This window comes from Penicillium solitum, assembly GCF_028829755.1.
Source record: "Penicillium solitum strain IBT 25940 chromosome Unknown utg000009l_segment0_segment0, whole genome shotgun sequence".
Taxonomy (NCBI): Eukaryota; Fungi; Ascomycota; class Eurotiomycetes; order Eurotiales; family Aspergillaceae; genus Penicillium; species Penicillium solitum.
In genome coordinates this window covers 3278997-3292633 of record NW_027072128.1, presented here as the reverse complement: position 1 = coordinate 3292633, position 13637 = coordinate 3278997, and the positions used below count along the sequence as shown (strand labels likewise).

Below are 13637 nucleotides of genomic sequence, written 5' to 3'. Positions count from 1 at the left end.
CATCCCTGCTATCCCACACATCATGGCGCACCACGACGAAGACCACAGCTATCACCCTAAGGATGCCATTTCGGCAGCCATGAAGGCCACCGCGCTTACCGGAAGCGTCGGTCTCTTCGCAGCCGCTGTGCAGAACACGCTCACCAAACAGAACGTCGGAACTCTGGGCGTCTTCGTCCGTGGCGGTGGTATCATTACTACCTTTGGTATGGGCTTCTTTACATATAAATTGATTGATCAATTGCTAAACTGGACATGTTACAGCGGCCATGGGTGGTACCTATGAGTTCATCAAGAGCGCTTCCGCCAACCTGCGCGAGAAGGAGGACCACTACAACATCGCTCTCGGTGGCTTCTTCTCAGGTGCCATTCTCGGTCTCCGAGGTGAGTTCTTAATTTAATTGAGTCCATGGTTATTTATTTGGAGCTAATAATCCGGGTTACCTCAGTTCGCACACTCCCCGCTGTGCTCGGATATGGTGTCGCTCTGTCAACCGCTATGACCGCCTTCGAGTACACCGGTGGCTCCCTGTTCGGATACCAGAAGGACACATCGGTGGATGAGTTCGACCGCCGGACGGCATTGCGCAAGGCATTCCAGACTCCCGGAGAGCAGACCATCTCGGAATTGGGTGAAGGACGTGGTACGTGCTTCTTATCCGGGTAGCGATATTATCTACCAGTACTAATTTTACTAGGTATCTACGGCCCTGGCTACGAAGAGAGACGCCGGGAGCGTATCAAGGAGGCTTACGGCATTGAGGTTCCCACATCCCCAGTTCCTGCATCATAAGCCTGCATTCTTCTCAAATCCGCCTCTTCCCATTGCTTTGTGTAAATTATCCCCCATATCACGCTGCCTATCGTATGGACACGCCCATCCGATTTGGTTTTCTTTAGTCTCTAGGAAATTCAAAACAATACACATTTCAAGTTTGGACCAACACAGGATTCTCCTAGGTAGACTGGGCTGTGGACACCTACATGGTAGTCTATGGCACTTGATTAAATATAAACTTCAAGATCTGTAGAACCATCGCATGGAGCTCAACATCAATTAGTGTTGAAGCAGGCATGTACCACTCTGGTGTTCAACCATACTCCAAAATGAGGGGATATCCCCGGACCACCCGGGAGCCAATGACAGCGCACGTATATCAAACGAGTGGAAGAGTTCGAGATGCTTCCCAGGTTAGTACTATACAATCACGATAAATCCTGGATTTTTTATGTAGAAAAGATGACGATAACACTGCCGCCAAAGATTTACCAGCAGCTCTTCGGGTGTTCGAGCTTACGACATTGCCAACATCTGGCCAAACTTTTGATATTCCTCGTCTCAGGTGTGAAACCGATGATGAAACCTTGGTATGAATAATCCCTAACAACATTTTAAATACTCATACTTACTAGGTGAAGCCGAGGAAATTCCTCCTGTAGGAAATAGCAGAATACTGGTGTGAATTAGGGCAATTGGGCTTAGGTTTCGCTTCTTCAATCAATGCAGCCATTCGGCCATCAGAAATCAACCTCCATAACATCCGCCAGTTCCAAAAGGTGCCCACTTCTTACCACCAAGAGACAAAGTCGGAATGCTATGACTTCGACGACTTACCCTAACCTTTAGTGGAGTTTCTACGGGCCCAAGACGGCCTCAAATTTGACAGGTGCCCAATGCCTTCCCGGGATGAACTTGAAACGGGCACTTGATCAGTGGAATCACTGTTTCTTTCTTCACCCAAGCGCGCTTTGAGGCTATTCCGATTCCGTAAAGTGGCATCCAAAGGTACTAAGGGCAGAATCCGTCGTGAGGCCAAACAGTACCATCTCTATGGACTAGCCACCAGGTACCGAGATTTCTCATACCAGAGATGAAATGCGAATCGTGCAACACCACGACCATGTGGAAACTAACCAATTCTAAGTGGCCAACAACTTACAGCTGCAAGCCCAGCAAATTGTGGAAGGCGTTCCGTGATGTTCCAGGGTTGAACATCACCGGATATTCCCGAAGACAAGATATCTATTGCAAGAAGGGTCTTGGTATTGCCACCGGAGTTGTATGCTTCATTGAGGTCCAAAAACTACTCGGACAGAAAGGAAAGCAGACGAAATAGAGGTACAGGCAGGAATGGACTACTCACATATTCTATCAATGCCACCCGTAGGGCTGTCGGGCTTGATTACAGGTGGGCTCATGCTAAACGTTAACCACTCTATCTATAGACCAGTAGATTTGGAACAGATGTAAAAAAGTACACACTCCTGGACAACAACTAGCAACTAGATCTGACCAAAAATATAGTCGCGCCCGGGATCGAACCGGGAACCTTCTCGGACCGTATTGTGAGCGAGACGCCATGACCATTAGGCCACGCGACTTGATTATTAATCTTTTTCGATATGAATGGCTATATCAGTGAGACAGGTCCCGAAGGAAACCCCAGGGCTTATTTCCAGGCTTTCTCGTGTTAGATTATAGATTAGAAATTGTATGTTGTAGACGGTTACTACTGGGAATATGACCACAAAAGGACCAAGAGAGCGTTCTCTCATAATACTCATAGGAAGATAGAAGACATTAGTACGAAAGGGTAGGCTAGACTACACCATTCACATAGTGACCTCAAAGGATTTATCCGACTTTGCCTTTGTAGGCCTGAGGTTACCGGCAATCCGGACTATAAAGGTGGAAGATAAGGTTAAGCCAACCTTGGAAACTAACAGAATTATAGTTCACGTGGACAGTCAGCCTAAAACCACAGGAAAGTTTCTAAAACCCGAGGTCTATTAAGCGCAATTAGGTAGTCTCCGAGTTAGGTTTTAACTATGGCAAATCGACTGGGAGCGAAAATATTTGAAAAGACCGAGGTTTACGAAAATAAAAAGCAGAGTACGGAGTAGATTAAGGGGGTTTGACCGTATAGAGACAAAAACATAGTCGCGCCCGGGATCGAACCGGGAACCTTCTCGGACCGTGTTGTGAGCGAGACGCCATGACCATTAGGCCACGCGACTTGATATGAGACTTTCAGCACTTCTTTGGCATTATGAGGGGTGATAAACACATCCTTTTATTATCCTATTTTTAGTGTTAAACTTCCTATGCCATCTTACTAGGAAGGTAAAAGTATGGTCAGGACGGATACTTACTAACTTATAGTATAGAATAATCAATATGGTGTAGTAAAACTCTAGATATGATTAAAGAGCTAGGCTAGTGAGTCGTTTGAAAACGGAAATATTAATAATCAAGTCGCGTGGCCTAATGGTCATGGCGTCTCGCTCACAACACGGTCCGAGAAGGTTCCCGGTTCGATCCCGGGCGCGACTATGTTTTTGTCTGTGTATGAACAACATGTACGGAGTAGTCCTACCATTTTGTCTTCTACTAAATGGCCGTCTATTCCAAGGAGGAGAGACGTTTTTGTATATTGCGAACGTATATACTTTTTGGTCTATTTTATAAGTTCTTTCTAATCTAGAATAAACTATGGTTTATAATTTATTGGGCTATACCTAACTACTCTAGCAGTAGTACTGCTATAAGTAACCCTATAATGTGTATGGCCTAGCGATATGATCCAATTGGTCACTGTAAAACAGATTCGCAAAAAGATCTAGTTTACTCCAGCCTCTCTTGCTGCGGTACTTTATATTCCTCACATGAGCGGCCGACCTAGAAAGTTCTGACGAAGAACTCGACGGTAATTCCGACTTGTTGCAATAAGTCCCAAAAAAGCAACACATCGAGAAGTTGCTCAATGATATGGAATAGAGAACCTCAGTTGCTGGCTCAAGAAAGACTCCTATCTCAAGACCTTGATGCCTTGGCTTTCCTAAAAGGGCAGCCAAGTTGTTTAGCACTTGATATATTGGCATATCACGTGGATGGAGAGCCCTGGACCTCGGGAGTGAAATTCACTTACAATCACAGCTGATACTTATAGTATTTGTACCCAGAGGAAATATGGTACGCATGAGCGGAACCAGATAAAGATGTAGTATTCCGAATGAGCCGAGGAGAACGTGTACCTCACATACATGTAAGTAGAAGAGGGACCAACCTTGGAAGTGCCAAGTTCCTTTGATCAGCCCTCCCCAGATGCCGACGTCATGCACTGTTCATCACTAGATGATCAGGGGGGTAAGTGTACCTATCATTTCTCCCCTTTTTTATTTTTTCTTGTATGAGCCACAGATCAAGTGGATCAAGTTCATCCGATCCCAATAATAATCTTATTCTTTAGTTTTGTTCTCTTATTTAGGGGCGGAGTCCCTCAGCCACTTTCTTTACAGGCAACCGTATAAATGATAAGAGCCCTTATTACTCCGTACTAGTTACTGCCTTCTGTATGTTACTATGTATAGTTTGAACCAGAATGAATAAAATATGGGATATGGAATACTTCAGACGGCTTTAAATTCCGATCCAGTACGTCAACCATGAAGATATAGATAATAAGAAGTCAAATGGCTTTTTTCCCCCTCTCTTTCTCCCGGACGTCCCGAAAGCCCTTCTTCCAAGGTCGTCACCATCTCGCATCTCGTAGACGTCATCGTCAGAAATTCCTTTCCCTTTAATTCCCCTCTGCCCTATATCGGTAGCCCAATCCCTTCTGATCTTCTCCTTTTTTTTTTTTGTTAAACTGAGTGGGGCAACTCTTATGCTTCTGTACCTCCCCCGCATACAATTTGCTCCGTTCGCCAGGTAACCAAAAAAGACGCCACTTTAGGTGAACTCTGGAGCTATTATCCCCGATTCTCGCCTTTTTTCCTTTTCCCTTTTAAATTTTTTACTTTCAACCTTCGATTAAATTCCGATCTTCTGCTTCGATTCTTATCCTCCGAAAAGCTGCATAAACCATAAAACCCACGTTCCCGCAGATATGGCGATGGCCGCGCGGCCACAGACGCCCTCACAGGATGCATACATGATCCCGCACCCCAACGATCCGGGGGCTTTGAGTCGCGGGTACGGCCCGCGCTCTACCCTGTCGCGACCGAATTCCTTCGCCGGCACCTCAGCACACCACTACGGCTCCGGCGCCCTCGAACCGCCGCAGGTTCCCCACAACCCCCGTTTCAAGGAGGATTTCGATACCGCCAGTCACCGCAGCTCGGTATTTGACAGCCCAGCTGGAGTGCAGCGGTCTGCCTCCACCATGTCGCACGTGCGCTCCACGACCCCATCCCGTTCAAGTACCTTGCGGAAAAAGGCTTCGCTGAGCAAGAAGGGGAGCCTGCGGCGCAATGGGAGCCGGAGAAGCATGCGCGCGGGAAGTGTGAGGAGTTTGAGCTTGGGTGACCGCGAAAAGTATGGCACCGATGGCTCGGACGATCTCAATAGTGCTTTCGTCACTCCGATTCCTACCAACGGTAACCCGACCGAGGTGCTGGCAAATCGGTTTGGAGGTGGGCTTTACTATGTCAATGCGCGGGTTATGAATATTTTGCTGACTATTGTTTTATAGCTTGGCGCAAGCTTCTGAAAGACTTGATTCTCTTTTTTAAGGAGGTGCAGAAATCATACGAGACGAGAGCGAAGCTTTTCATGTCCGCCTCGAGTGTCGTGAATAACCAGACCCTTCCGCCGGGTTTGCTTCAGGCGGGTGGTCTGGCCGATGCGACGGAGATCCTTCAAAACTTCCACCGACAGGGCTATAACGAGGCCAATAAAGCTGTCGAGGTAGAGGTCGAGGTGATCAGCCAATTGACCGGTCTCCGCAGCGATCTCCAGAAGAAGACCAAGGAGATCAAGAGTCTTTCGGGTGATTTCAAGAATACCGTCGACAAGGAGATTGACGGCACGCGCAGATCCGTACGCAACTTGCACGAAGCTCTTGGGCTCGTCGATACCGATGCCTCAGCTACATCGGGCAAAGGTGATCCTTTCATCCTGCGCCTGAACGTGGAGAAGCAGGTCGAGAAGCAGATCGAGGAGGAAAACTACTTGCATCGGGTTTGTGATAACTTTCCCTTGTAGTATTTGCCTGTCTAATATTTCTTTTATAGGCATTCTTGAACCTGGAGAACTCTGGTCGTGAACTGGAGGGAATTGTCGTGAGCGAGATCCAGAAAGCATACAATGCCTACGCTAGTATCCTCCGACGCGAAGCCACTGAAGCTCTCGACACTGTTGAGAAGCTCCAGGCGGGTCCGATATCCATGCCCCAGGATCACGAGTGGAACCAGTTCGTTGCCAACACAGAAGAGCTGGTCGATCCTCGGGTTCCTCTCCGGGATGTGGAGAGTATCACCTACCCTGGTAAGGGTCACCCAGCAGCTGCCGAAGTCAGGGCTGGAATGTTGGAGCGCAAGAGCAAGTATCTCAAGAGTTATACTCCTGGCTGGTGAGTCCCCCTTTCCCCATGCGGTTTGAAGCTTTTGTCTTATCAAGTCCAGGTATGTTTTGTCGCCAACGCATCTCCACGAGTTCAAGTCGGCGGATCGTGTGGCATGGCAGACACCCGTCATGTCGCTTTACCTACCAGAGCAGAAACTCGGCTCCCACTCACAGGAAGATTCGAGCTCCCACAAGTTTATGCTGAAGGGTCGGCAAACTGGTGCAATGCATCGGGGCCACTCGTGGGTCTTCCGTGCCGAATCTCACGAGACCATGATGTCCTGGTATGAAGATATCGATGGCCTGAGCAGCATGACAGGAGAAGCACGAAACGCCTTCGTCCGGCAGCACGTCCGCAGCGTGAGTGGCAGGTCGATGCACAACGAGGTGATGGAGGACGATGAAGCCGATCGCACTCCATACTCCGCAGGCTCTGCGGTCATGACCCAAGACCGGCCCACGTCGTCTCGCCAAGCTGGAGGCGCGTTTCCCAGCGACGTACAACTTGACCGGAACCTCCAGGCGCCCTTGTCACCTTCCAGCGGAGACAGCTCCGCCGGCAGAGATATGCTAGGAGCTGGTGGATCGTACCCTGCTGGGTCTAGTGCATTTGATGACAGCCTCCGACCAGTAGGTAGCCGTGAAGGAGACAGTTCCTACCAAAACTACCGGGCCAACGAGGAGACCAATGAAAGGTCTCGGCCTAAAGTTACCCAGCACGATAGCTACTACGGTGACTGGATCGGACCGTCCGTGATAGTGGCGAAGCAGAGGCAGAGCCAGCAACTGGAAAACCCGACCCCGGATGACCGCGAGATCCGATCTGATGGAGACCAGGCTTCCCTTGCTGCCATCTCGGGTGTCGGTGTTGCTGATCGTCGCGATCACTCGGCTCCTGCCCAGACTTATCGTCGGGAGAGCGTCTCTACAGCGCCTACTAACACCAACGCGACAGAGTTTACAAACCATACCAATCCTACCTCGGTAGATGATCAGGAGCCCGAGCTCCCTAAAATCCAGACTCTTGGCCTTGAGAATGGTTCTATCAATCAAGACCCTGAATCAGACGGTGCAGCCAAGATTCCACCCACTTTGCTACGTTCGAATACAGACAACAGTGTCGCGCTGGATATGAAGATGCCAGGCCGTTATCCTCGCACCCATGTGGCAGCATAGGTGCTTCACCCTCTCTATCTTTATCCCCACATGTGTCTTTTCATCTCTCTCTTACCCCATATTTTCTTATTTTCTTCAATATTCTCGTCTGTACATGTACCACTCCTTGCCTCTTATACAATTCGCTCTTGTCCATTCAAGGCGTTTTGATCCTCTCGTTGGGACAGTTTCCACACAGGTCCCGTCTCCCCCACAGCATAAAAGTCATGCTGCATCGGCGTTCGTTTTACCGGCAGGATGTGGCGCAATGGATTTTTTTTCCTTTTATCGTTTATTGTTTCATGGATTGATTCTTGATTCCCAGTGCTGGGCACTAAGCACCCATTTCTTTCGTTTTCCGGTGGGACTTACTATTTAAGATTTTTATTGAACTCTGGGGATCTTTTTTTTTAAAGAAAAAAAAGATACACATGAACACGTTCCAGTGGAATTTGCTGTAGTTTCCCGAAAGAATACCGGCCGTGGCAATTTAGTAACTGAAATACACTGTGCAGCCAGTCATGAGTGCAGATGTCCGTCCATTGTATGTTGGTGCTGGTGTTGTTGAGATGCACGATAAGAGCGATAAGGCTAGTCTGTATGGTCAGAACCTACATAATGCGCATTTATGTAGGTGCAGTACATAAATCATAGGTTAGGGTTGTTGTTCTTCCTCTGGGAACGAAAGAGGCAATAGGTATCTACATTACCTTCTTATAGCTTCATTCCTAATACCGGTATAGCTACATCGATGTATACAATCAAGTTTTAGCTATATGCCGAGGCGGTGACGAGTTTTGCCCGAGCTGTGCAAGTACATATCGGAATTCTGTATTTTCTTCTCTCCATGATATTTCCCTCACAGGACTCTTTATAGGATCCAGGATCCAAAGAATCGACACCTCTTTCGTCCGTTTCTCCTCTTCTATTCCTCATCTCCTCCTTCCTTCTTTGTACCACATTCAACTTTCTTACCGCCACGCTCTATCGAGCCCGGAATCATGGGTATGTTCTTCGTGTCCTCTGGATTATTACACCTTTCTTTTTCGTATCTTTGTATTACTCGTTTGTTACTCTCAACCGCCTGGTACACTCAAAGGTCCCCGGTCAATCCACGCCTTCATCCAATCACCGTCTCCTGTCTCCCCCCCCAAGGTTGAACCTTGACGCCTGATCCTTTCATCTCCCCCGCTTCCTCTCTTTTTCCCTATTTCTTTCTATCTTTTGGTTTCTTGAGATTCTCCGCTAACAGCCTCATCCGCCCAGCCGACGTCTATCGACCATACCAAGTAAGTTTGACGAGAACCCCCGTTTCCTTTTTTTTGTCCTATTTCCCGCCGATTCTACAAACCATTCCAACCTTGCGCATGGCGCTCAGGTCGATATCAATGATCATAAGATTGTGGTCAATGCGGGGGTGGGAACCGCCATATATGTTCGATCAGATATCTTCCAGATCTGGAGATCTGTGGACCTGAAGGGGGAAAAGCGGGAAACACTTTACCATCGCAATGTTTGATTCCAAAAAAATAATTGCAGAAGTGTGCGCAAACAACGTTTGCCAGTGGCCCCAAGCTTCTACCCCGGAGGTCCTCAGTGCATCTGAGACAAACACCCCCCTCAAAGCTGATGGTCACCTGACCCACGCCGAGGACCCCGACCCCCCTCGGAGTTGCGCCTTCCACGGTAGCGACTGTCCTCTGAACACGTCTTTTGCTCCTTTCCATCTTTATTTCATCAAAATCATAACATTGCACCGCTTTCGCGACCGCCTTTCTTATCTACCTTTTGTTCATGTCTGACCACATCCAGCGTGAGAGGTCTCGCTCGCCCCGTCGCCGTTCTTCTCGCAGTCCTCCCCGACGCACTCGCCGTTCGTATTCGCCTCGCAGTCGCTCCCGCAGCCGTGGTGAGCGCGACGAATACCGCCGTCCCGAACGCCGCTCCCGATCCCCTTTGAGTACTTCCGGAGCAGCAGCTGGACCCCCAGGCTCAGGCTCGCCTTTCGGAGGACGCAGTGGATACCCCCCCGCTCGATTTGAGGACCGCACCGTCGCCAAGGAGAATATGATGCAGACCGTTCGCGATTCGTCCCAGCAAGACCGCCGGGTCTATGTGGGTAACCTTTCGTATGATGTCAAGTGGCATCACCTTAAGGATTTTATGAGACAGGGTGAGCAGGGTCGCGCATTTGGAATGGTGATTTGTTGGAACGTTTGAAGCTAACCAGGGTTGTGATTTCGTGTCTTACAGCTGGAGAAGTTCTCTTTGCCGATGTTTTGCTTCTTCCTAATGGAATGTCGAAGGTGGGCGCTTACATGTAGAGGGGCTAGTTCCTTCTATTTCCCCCGATTTTCGTGGTTTGTGTAGGGTTGACGGGTGGACATTGGCTGTCCTGATATTGTAGGGATGCGGGTGAGTACTTTCTTGTCTTTCTTCAAATTGAGCGCTTTCACTGACATGTCTACCAGGATTGTGGAATATGCAACCAGGGACCAAGCACAAAACGCCGTGAATACGCTCAGCAACCAGAGCCTGATGGGTCGTCTTGTTTATGTTCGTGAGGTATGTTGACACAGAATTCACGTTGTTACGATTACATGAACTGACTTCAGTCCCCAGGACCGTGAATCCGAGCCCCGCTTCGTTGGTGGTCCCCCACGCGGTGATTTCGGCCCCGGTGCCCGAGGTGGATTCGGTGGTGGTTTCGGAGGCCACCCAGGTGGTGCAGGTGGTGGTGGCCGCCAGATTTATGTCTCAAACGTTTGTCCCCTTTTTTTAACTCCCCGTTACGCTAAGTTCTGGCAGGCCTTGTTGACCGTTCGGTGTAGCTTCCTTTCAACGTTGGCTGGCAAGACTTGAAGGATTTGTTCCGCTCAGCTGGTAAGTACAGATCAAAAACAACCTTGGACTTGGATTCCTACTTTTCTGTCTAGTATGAGGTGAATTGACTCGGACTCCGTATCACAGCCCAGCAGGGTGCCGTCATACGTGCCGATGTGCACACCGACCCTACCGGACGTCCCAAGGGCTCCGGCATCGTTGCTTTCGAGTCCCCCGATGATGCGCGCAACGCCATTGCGCAGTTTAACGGATACGATTGGCAGGGTCGTCCCCTTGAAGTTCGTGAAGATCGTTTCGCTGGTGGTGGCCCCGGTTTCGGTGGTCGTGGTGGCTTTGGCGGTGGCTTTGGCGGTCGTGGCGGCTTCGGCGGTCCTATGGGCCGTGGAGGCTTTGCTGGTCGCGGAGGCTTTGGCGGCGGATTCCCTGGACGTGGCGGCTTCGGTGGTCCCCCTGGTGGCCACGGTGGTTTCCCCGGTGCCGGCGGATTTGAGCACGGCGGTGCTCCTCCTGTTCCCTCCGGACCCCCTAACCCATTCACTGATTATGCCACTTCCAACGGCGACAAGAGCGCTGTCATCTATGTTCGCAACGTAAGTCTTGAGATGTACATGGGGAACCATATGGAATGCTAACTCGAACCCAGTTGCCCTGGTCTACTTGCAATGAGGATTTGATCGACCTGTTCTCCACCATTGGCAAGGTTGATCGCGCTGAAATCCAGTATGAGCCTAACGGCCGCTCCCGCGGTACTGGTGTTGTTCAATTTGACACTCCCGACACTGCTGAGACTGCAATTGGTATGTTTCCATTCGTATTGCTGCTTCCAATATTCATATACTAATATTCATCTCCCACAGCCAAGTTCTCCGGCTACCAGTACGGTGGTCGTCCTCTGGGCATCACCTTCGTGAAGTACATGAACGCCGGCCCGGGTCCCGACGAGATGATGGAAGGCCAAGAGTCGACCGTCGGTCTGACCCAGGACCAGATCATGTAAAGCACTTTCGTCCTTGTTTTACCTAGTCACTTTCTTTGACAGGGGGGCGTATGGCTATTTTCTTTTCGCACTTTCTTGATTCGTGATTCCCTTATTCCCATTTCTGTTCTCGTGGCTTCGTCCACGCAAAATGGGTTTCGAGTGCCCCTTTGGGCTGATCAAATGCTTCTAAAATGGAATGAGCCTTTTTCTTCCAGTGCCTTTTTTTTGTAGGCCTTGTAGTTCCCTCATGCAGAATTCATATGTTGGGGTTTCTTACGCGTAGGAGCGTTGGCCTAGGGGTTTGGACTTTCGCCGTCGTCCCCACGACTATCGTCCTCGCCGTCCGTTTCTGCCTAATTTATTTTATTTCTGATGTTAAGGCGGACTGATGAATTTTATCCCTAGTTATTCCGTATATCTTTCTCTCTTGTGTCTCACGTCCCTTTTGCCCTTTTGCCCACAGGTATGTCGGCTTGTATCGGCTTATCTGTCCTTATCTCCCCTTATCCCTCCTTGTATCTCTTTATCGGTCCTTATCGGTCCTTATAGGCATGGAAGAACTTTGGAAGTAGACTGGAAATTGCTCAGGTTTTATACCAAATTTGTTATGATTCTAGCGCTTTGTAAAGATACCTATCTGTCTCTCTCCCAGCGTCCTTCAGGGCTTAGCAGTTTAGTTGTAAACAGGACTGAATCACTTCCATTATTTCACCACTACTCTTGACTCTATCTCTAGTGTTGGTCATTATTATTATAAGTATACTATTAGTACTATATGATCTCACCACATAGATCTCGACGCTATATACACATAGGTCTATAATAGTGTGATTGAATGGAGCTTTGGACAGCTCCAACTTGTACCCTTTGTATGTGTATCCCATACAAAAGGTACATGGCCCCAAGCCGATATGTATAATAGACTTAGTATAAGCTTAATACAAACCAAGTATATCCTTCAGTCTATACACATAGTAATCAATAATCAATCAAACTAGACGTAACCATGACATGCATCATGCTCCACATATGTACATATGTAGTTCTGTATGCATGATTTGGCTCTTATACTACACCAAACGCACGGACCAACATCACAACCCATCTCCAACAATCACTTCTTCACATTTACCTCTCCATTGACTCCCCCAATCACACCAAAACCATGTCCTACCTCGCCCGCACTCTCCCCAAAAGGGTCCTCACCTCCTCCATAACCCAATCAATCCGCCAAACCCGAGCACTAAGCACAACAACCCTCCAATCAACACCAACAACCCGCACACCCCGAACAAATCAAACACACCCTCTCCCCCACCGGACTTACCACTCAGCCCTACACGCCCGGCTCCCAGATCACTCCTACACAAACTCCCAAACTGCAATCCTCACCTCCGCGCTCACCCACGTCCCGACCCACGGCTTCTCCGCCGCAGCACTAACCCTCGGCGCACGGGACGCCGGCTTCCTCGACGTCTCAGTGCAACTACTCCCACGCGGCGAATTCGACCTCATCCTCTTCTGGCTCGCTAGTCGACGTGGTCTGTTGCGCGGGAAGGTCGAGGAGGGTGGATTATTCCGGCGCATTGCGGCGGAGAAGGGGAAGGATGTTCATGAGCTTTCCATTGAGGAGAGGGTTCGGGGATTGCTTTTGGAGAGGTTGAGGATGAATGGGGAGGTTAGGGATGTTTGGCAAGATGTGAGTTTTTCTTTCTTTTCCTTCTTTCCTTTGGAGATACATGCAGAAGAAGAATTCCTATACTAATCTACAATTGCTAGGCTCTCGCGCAAATGTCGCTTCTTGCTAATATCCCCCTCTCTCTTACGGAACTGCATGCCCTGGCCTCGGATATCCTTACTCTTTCCGGTGATGACGCTGTTGATGCGACTTGGTATACGCGCCGTCTGGCGGTTTCGGCTATATATGCCAGTGCTGAGGTTGTTATGACCCGTGACCCGACGCCGGATCTTGTGGATACGGCTGCGTTTGTGGAGCGTCGATTTGAGGATCGGAAGGCGCTTGCTGATAAGATTACTGGCATTGGACAGTATGCTGGGTTTGGGTGGAATACTGCTATTGGGCTGGGGCGGAGCTGGGGGTTGAAGATTTGAAGTGATTTTTGAGAATCAGTCTGTTCACTTTTGGTATTTATGACCAGCTCATACTCCAGCCTATACTGGGATTGTCGAGGGAAGTTGACTGAAGCAGGCTTTGTGGTGGTAGATGGATTTGTACTTTTATTCCAACTATTTTTTATTATTGTAAACTACTCCATTCTTGTCAGCGAAAATACTCTGTTTTGTTATTCTGGG

General features: G+C 49.0%; 6 protein-coding genes across 6 annotated transcripts; 5 read left to right on the top strand and 1 right to left on the bottom strand.

Moving 5' to 3' along the window:
- Nucleotide 1: 1 nt before the first annotated feature.
- On the top strand, nt 2-938 carry N7455_012341 (Tim17/Tim22/Tim23/Pmp24 family protein). The gene is made up of 4 exons (XM_040952553.2): nt 2-206; nt 265-384; nt 450-644; nt 699-938. The coding sequence occupies exons 1-4, from the start codon at nt 23-25 to the stop codon at nt 791-793; spliced, it is 594 nt and encodes a 197-aa protein (XP_040816701.1). The 5' UTR covers nt 2-22; the 3' UTR covers nt 794-938.
- Nucleotides 939-1901: 963 nt separating this feature from the next.
- On the top strand, nt 1902-2117 carry N7455_012340 (uncharacterized protein; the record flags this gene model as incomplete). The annotated part of the gene is made up of 1 exon (XM_065606867.1): nt 1902-2117. The coding sequence occupies one exon, from the start codon at nt 1902-1904 to the stop codon at nt 2115-2117; it is 216 nt and encodes a 71-aa protein (XP_065460033.1).
- Nucleotides 2118-2873: 756 nt separating this feature from the next.
- On the bottom strand, nt 2874-3360 carry N7455_012339 (uncharacterized protein; the record flags this gene model as incomplete). The annotated part of the gene is made up of 2 exons (XM_065606866.1): nt 2874-3071; nt 3238-3360. 2 exons carry the CDS (start codon nt 3358-3360, stop codon nt 2874-2876), a joined length of 321 nt encoding a protein of 106 aa, XP_065460032.1.
- A 1529-nt stretch (nt 3361-4889) lies between these two features.
- Nucleotides 4890-7522, top strand: N7455_012338 (SLM1 family PH domain-containing protein; the record flags this gene model as incomplete). Its single annotated transcript, XM_040952760.2, has 4 exons — nt 4890-5415; nt 5475-5962; nt 6016-6353; nt 6406-7522. The coding sequence occupies 4 exons, from the start codon at nt 4890-4892 to the stop codon at nt 7520-7522; spliced, it is 2469 nt and encodes an 822-aa protein (XP_040816922.2).
- A 980-nt stretch (nt 7523-8502) lies between these two features.
- Nucleotides 8503-11342, top strand: N7455_012337 (uncharacterized protein; the record flags this gene model as incomplete). The annotated part of the gene is made up of 11 exons (XM_040952574.2): nt 8503-8506; nt 8768-8790; nt 9314-9674; nt 9755-9807; nt 9909-9916; nt 9973-10066; nt 10124-10264; nt 10333-10384; nt 10472-10935; nt 10989-11142; nt 11203-11342. The coding sequence occupies 11 exons, from the start codon at nt 8503-8505 to the stop codon at nt 11340-11342; spliced, it is 1494 nt and encodes a 497-aa protein (XP_040816853.2).
- Nucleotides 11343-12489: 1147 nt separating this feature from the next.
- Nucleotides 12490-13436, top strand: N7455_012336 (uncharacterized protein; the record flags this gene model as incomplete). Its single annotated transcript, XM_040952756.2, has 2 exons — nt 12490-13023; nt 13104-13436. The coding sequence occupies 2 exons, from the start codon at nt 12490-12492 to the stop codon at nt 13434-13436; spliced, it is 867 nt and encodes a 288-aa protein (XP_040816837.2).
- Nucleotides 13437-13637: the final 201 nt, after the last annotated feature.

Bases quoted from the DNA above. Each gene is read 5' to 3' on its own strand.
- N7455_012341 (XM_040952553.2), top strand. From the start codon at position 23: ATGGCGCACCACGACGAAGACCACAGCTATCACCCTAAGGATGCCATT. The intron at 207-264 runs GTATGGGCTTCT...GACATGTTACAG, and splicing joins TGGTATCATTACTACCTTTG to CGGCCATGGGTGGTACCTAT. The intron at 385-449 runs GTGAGTTCTTAA...GGGTTACCTCAG, and splicing joins TGCCATTCTCGGTCTCCGAG to TTCGCACACTCCCCGCTGTG.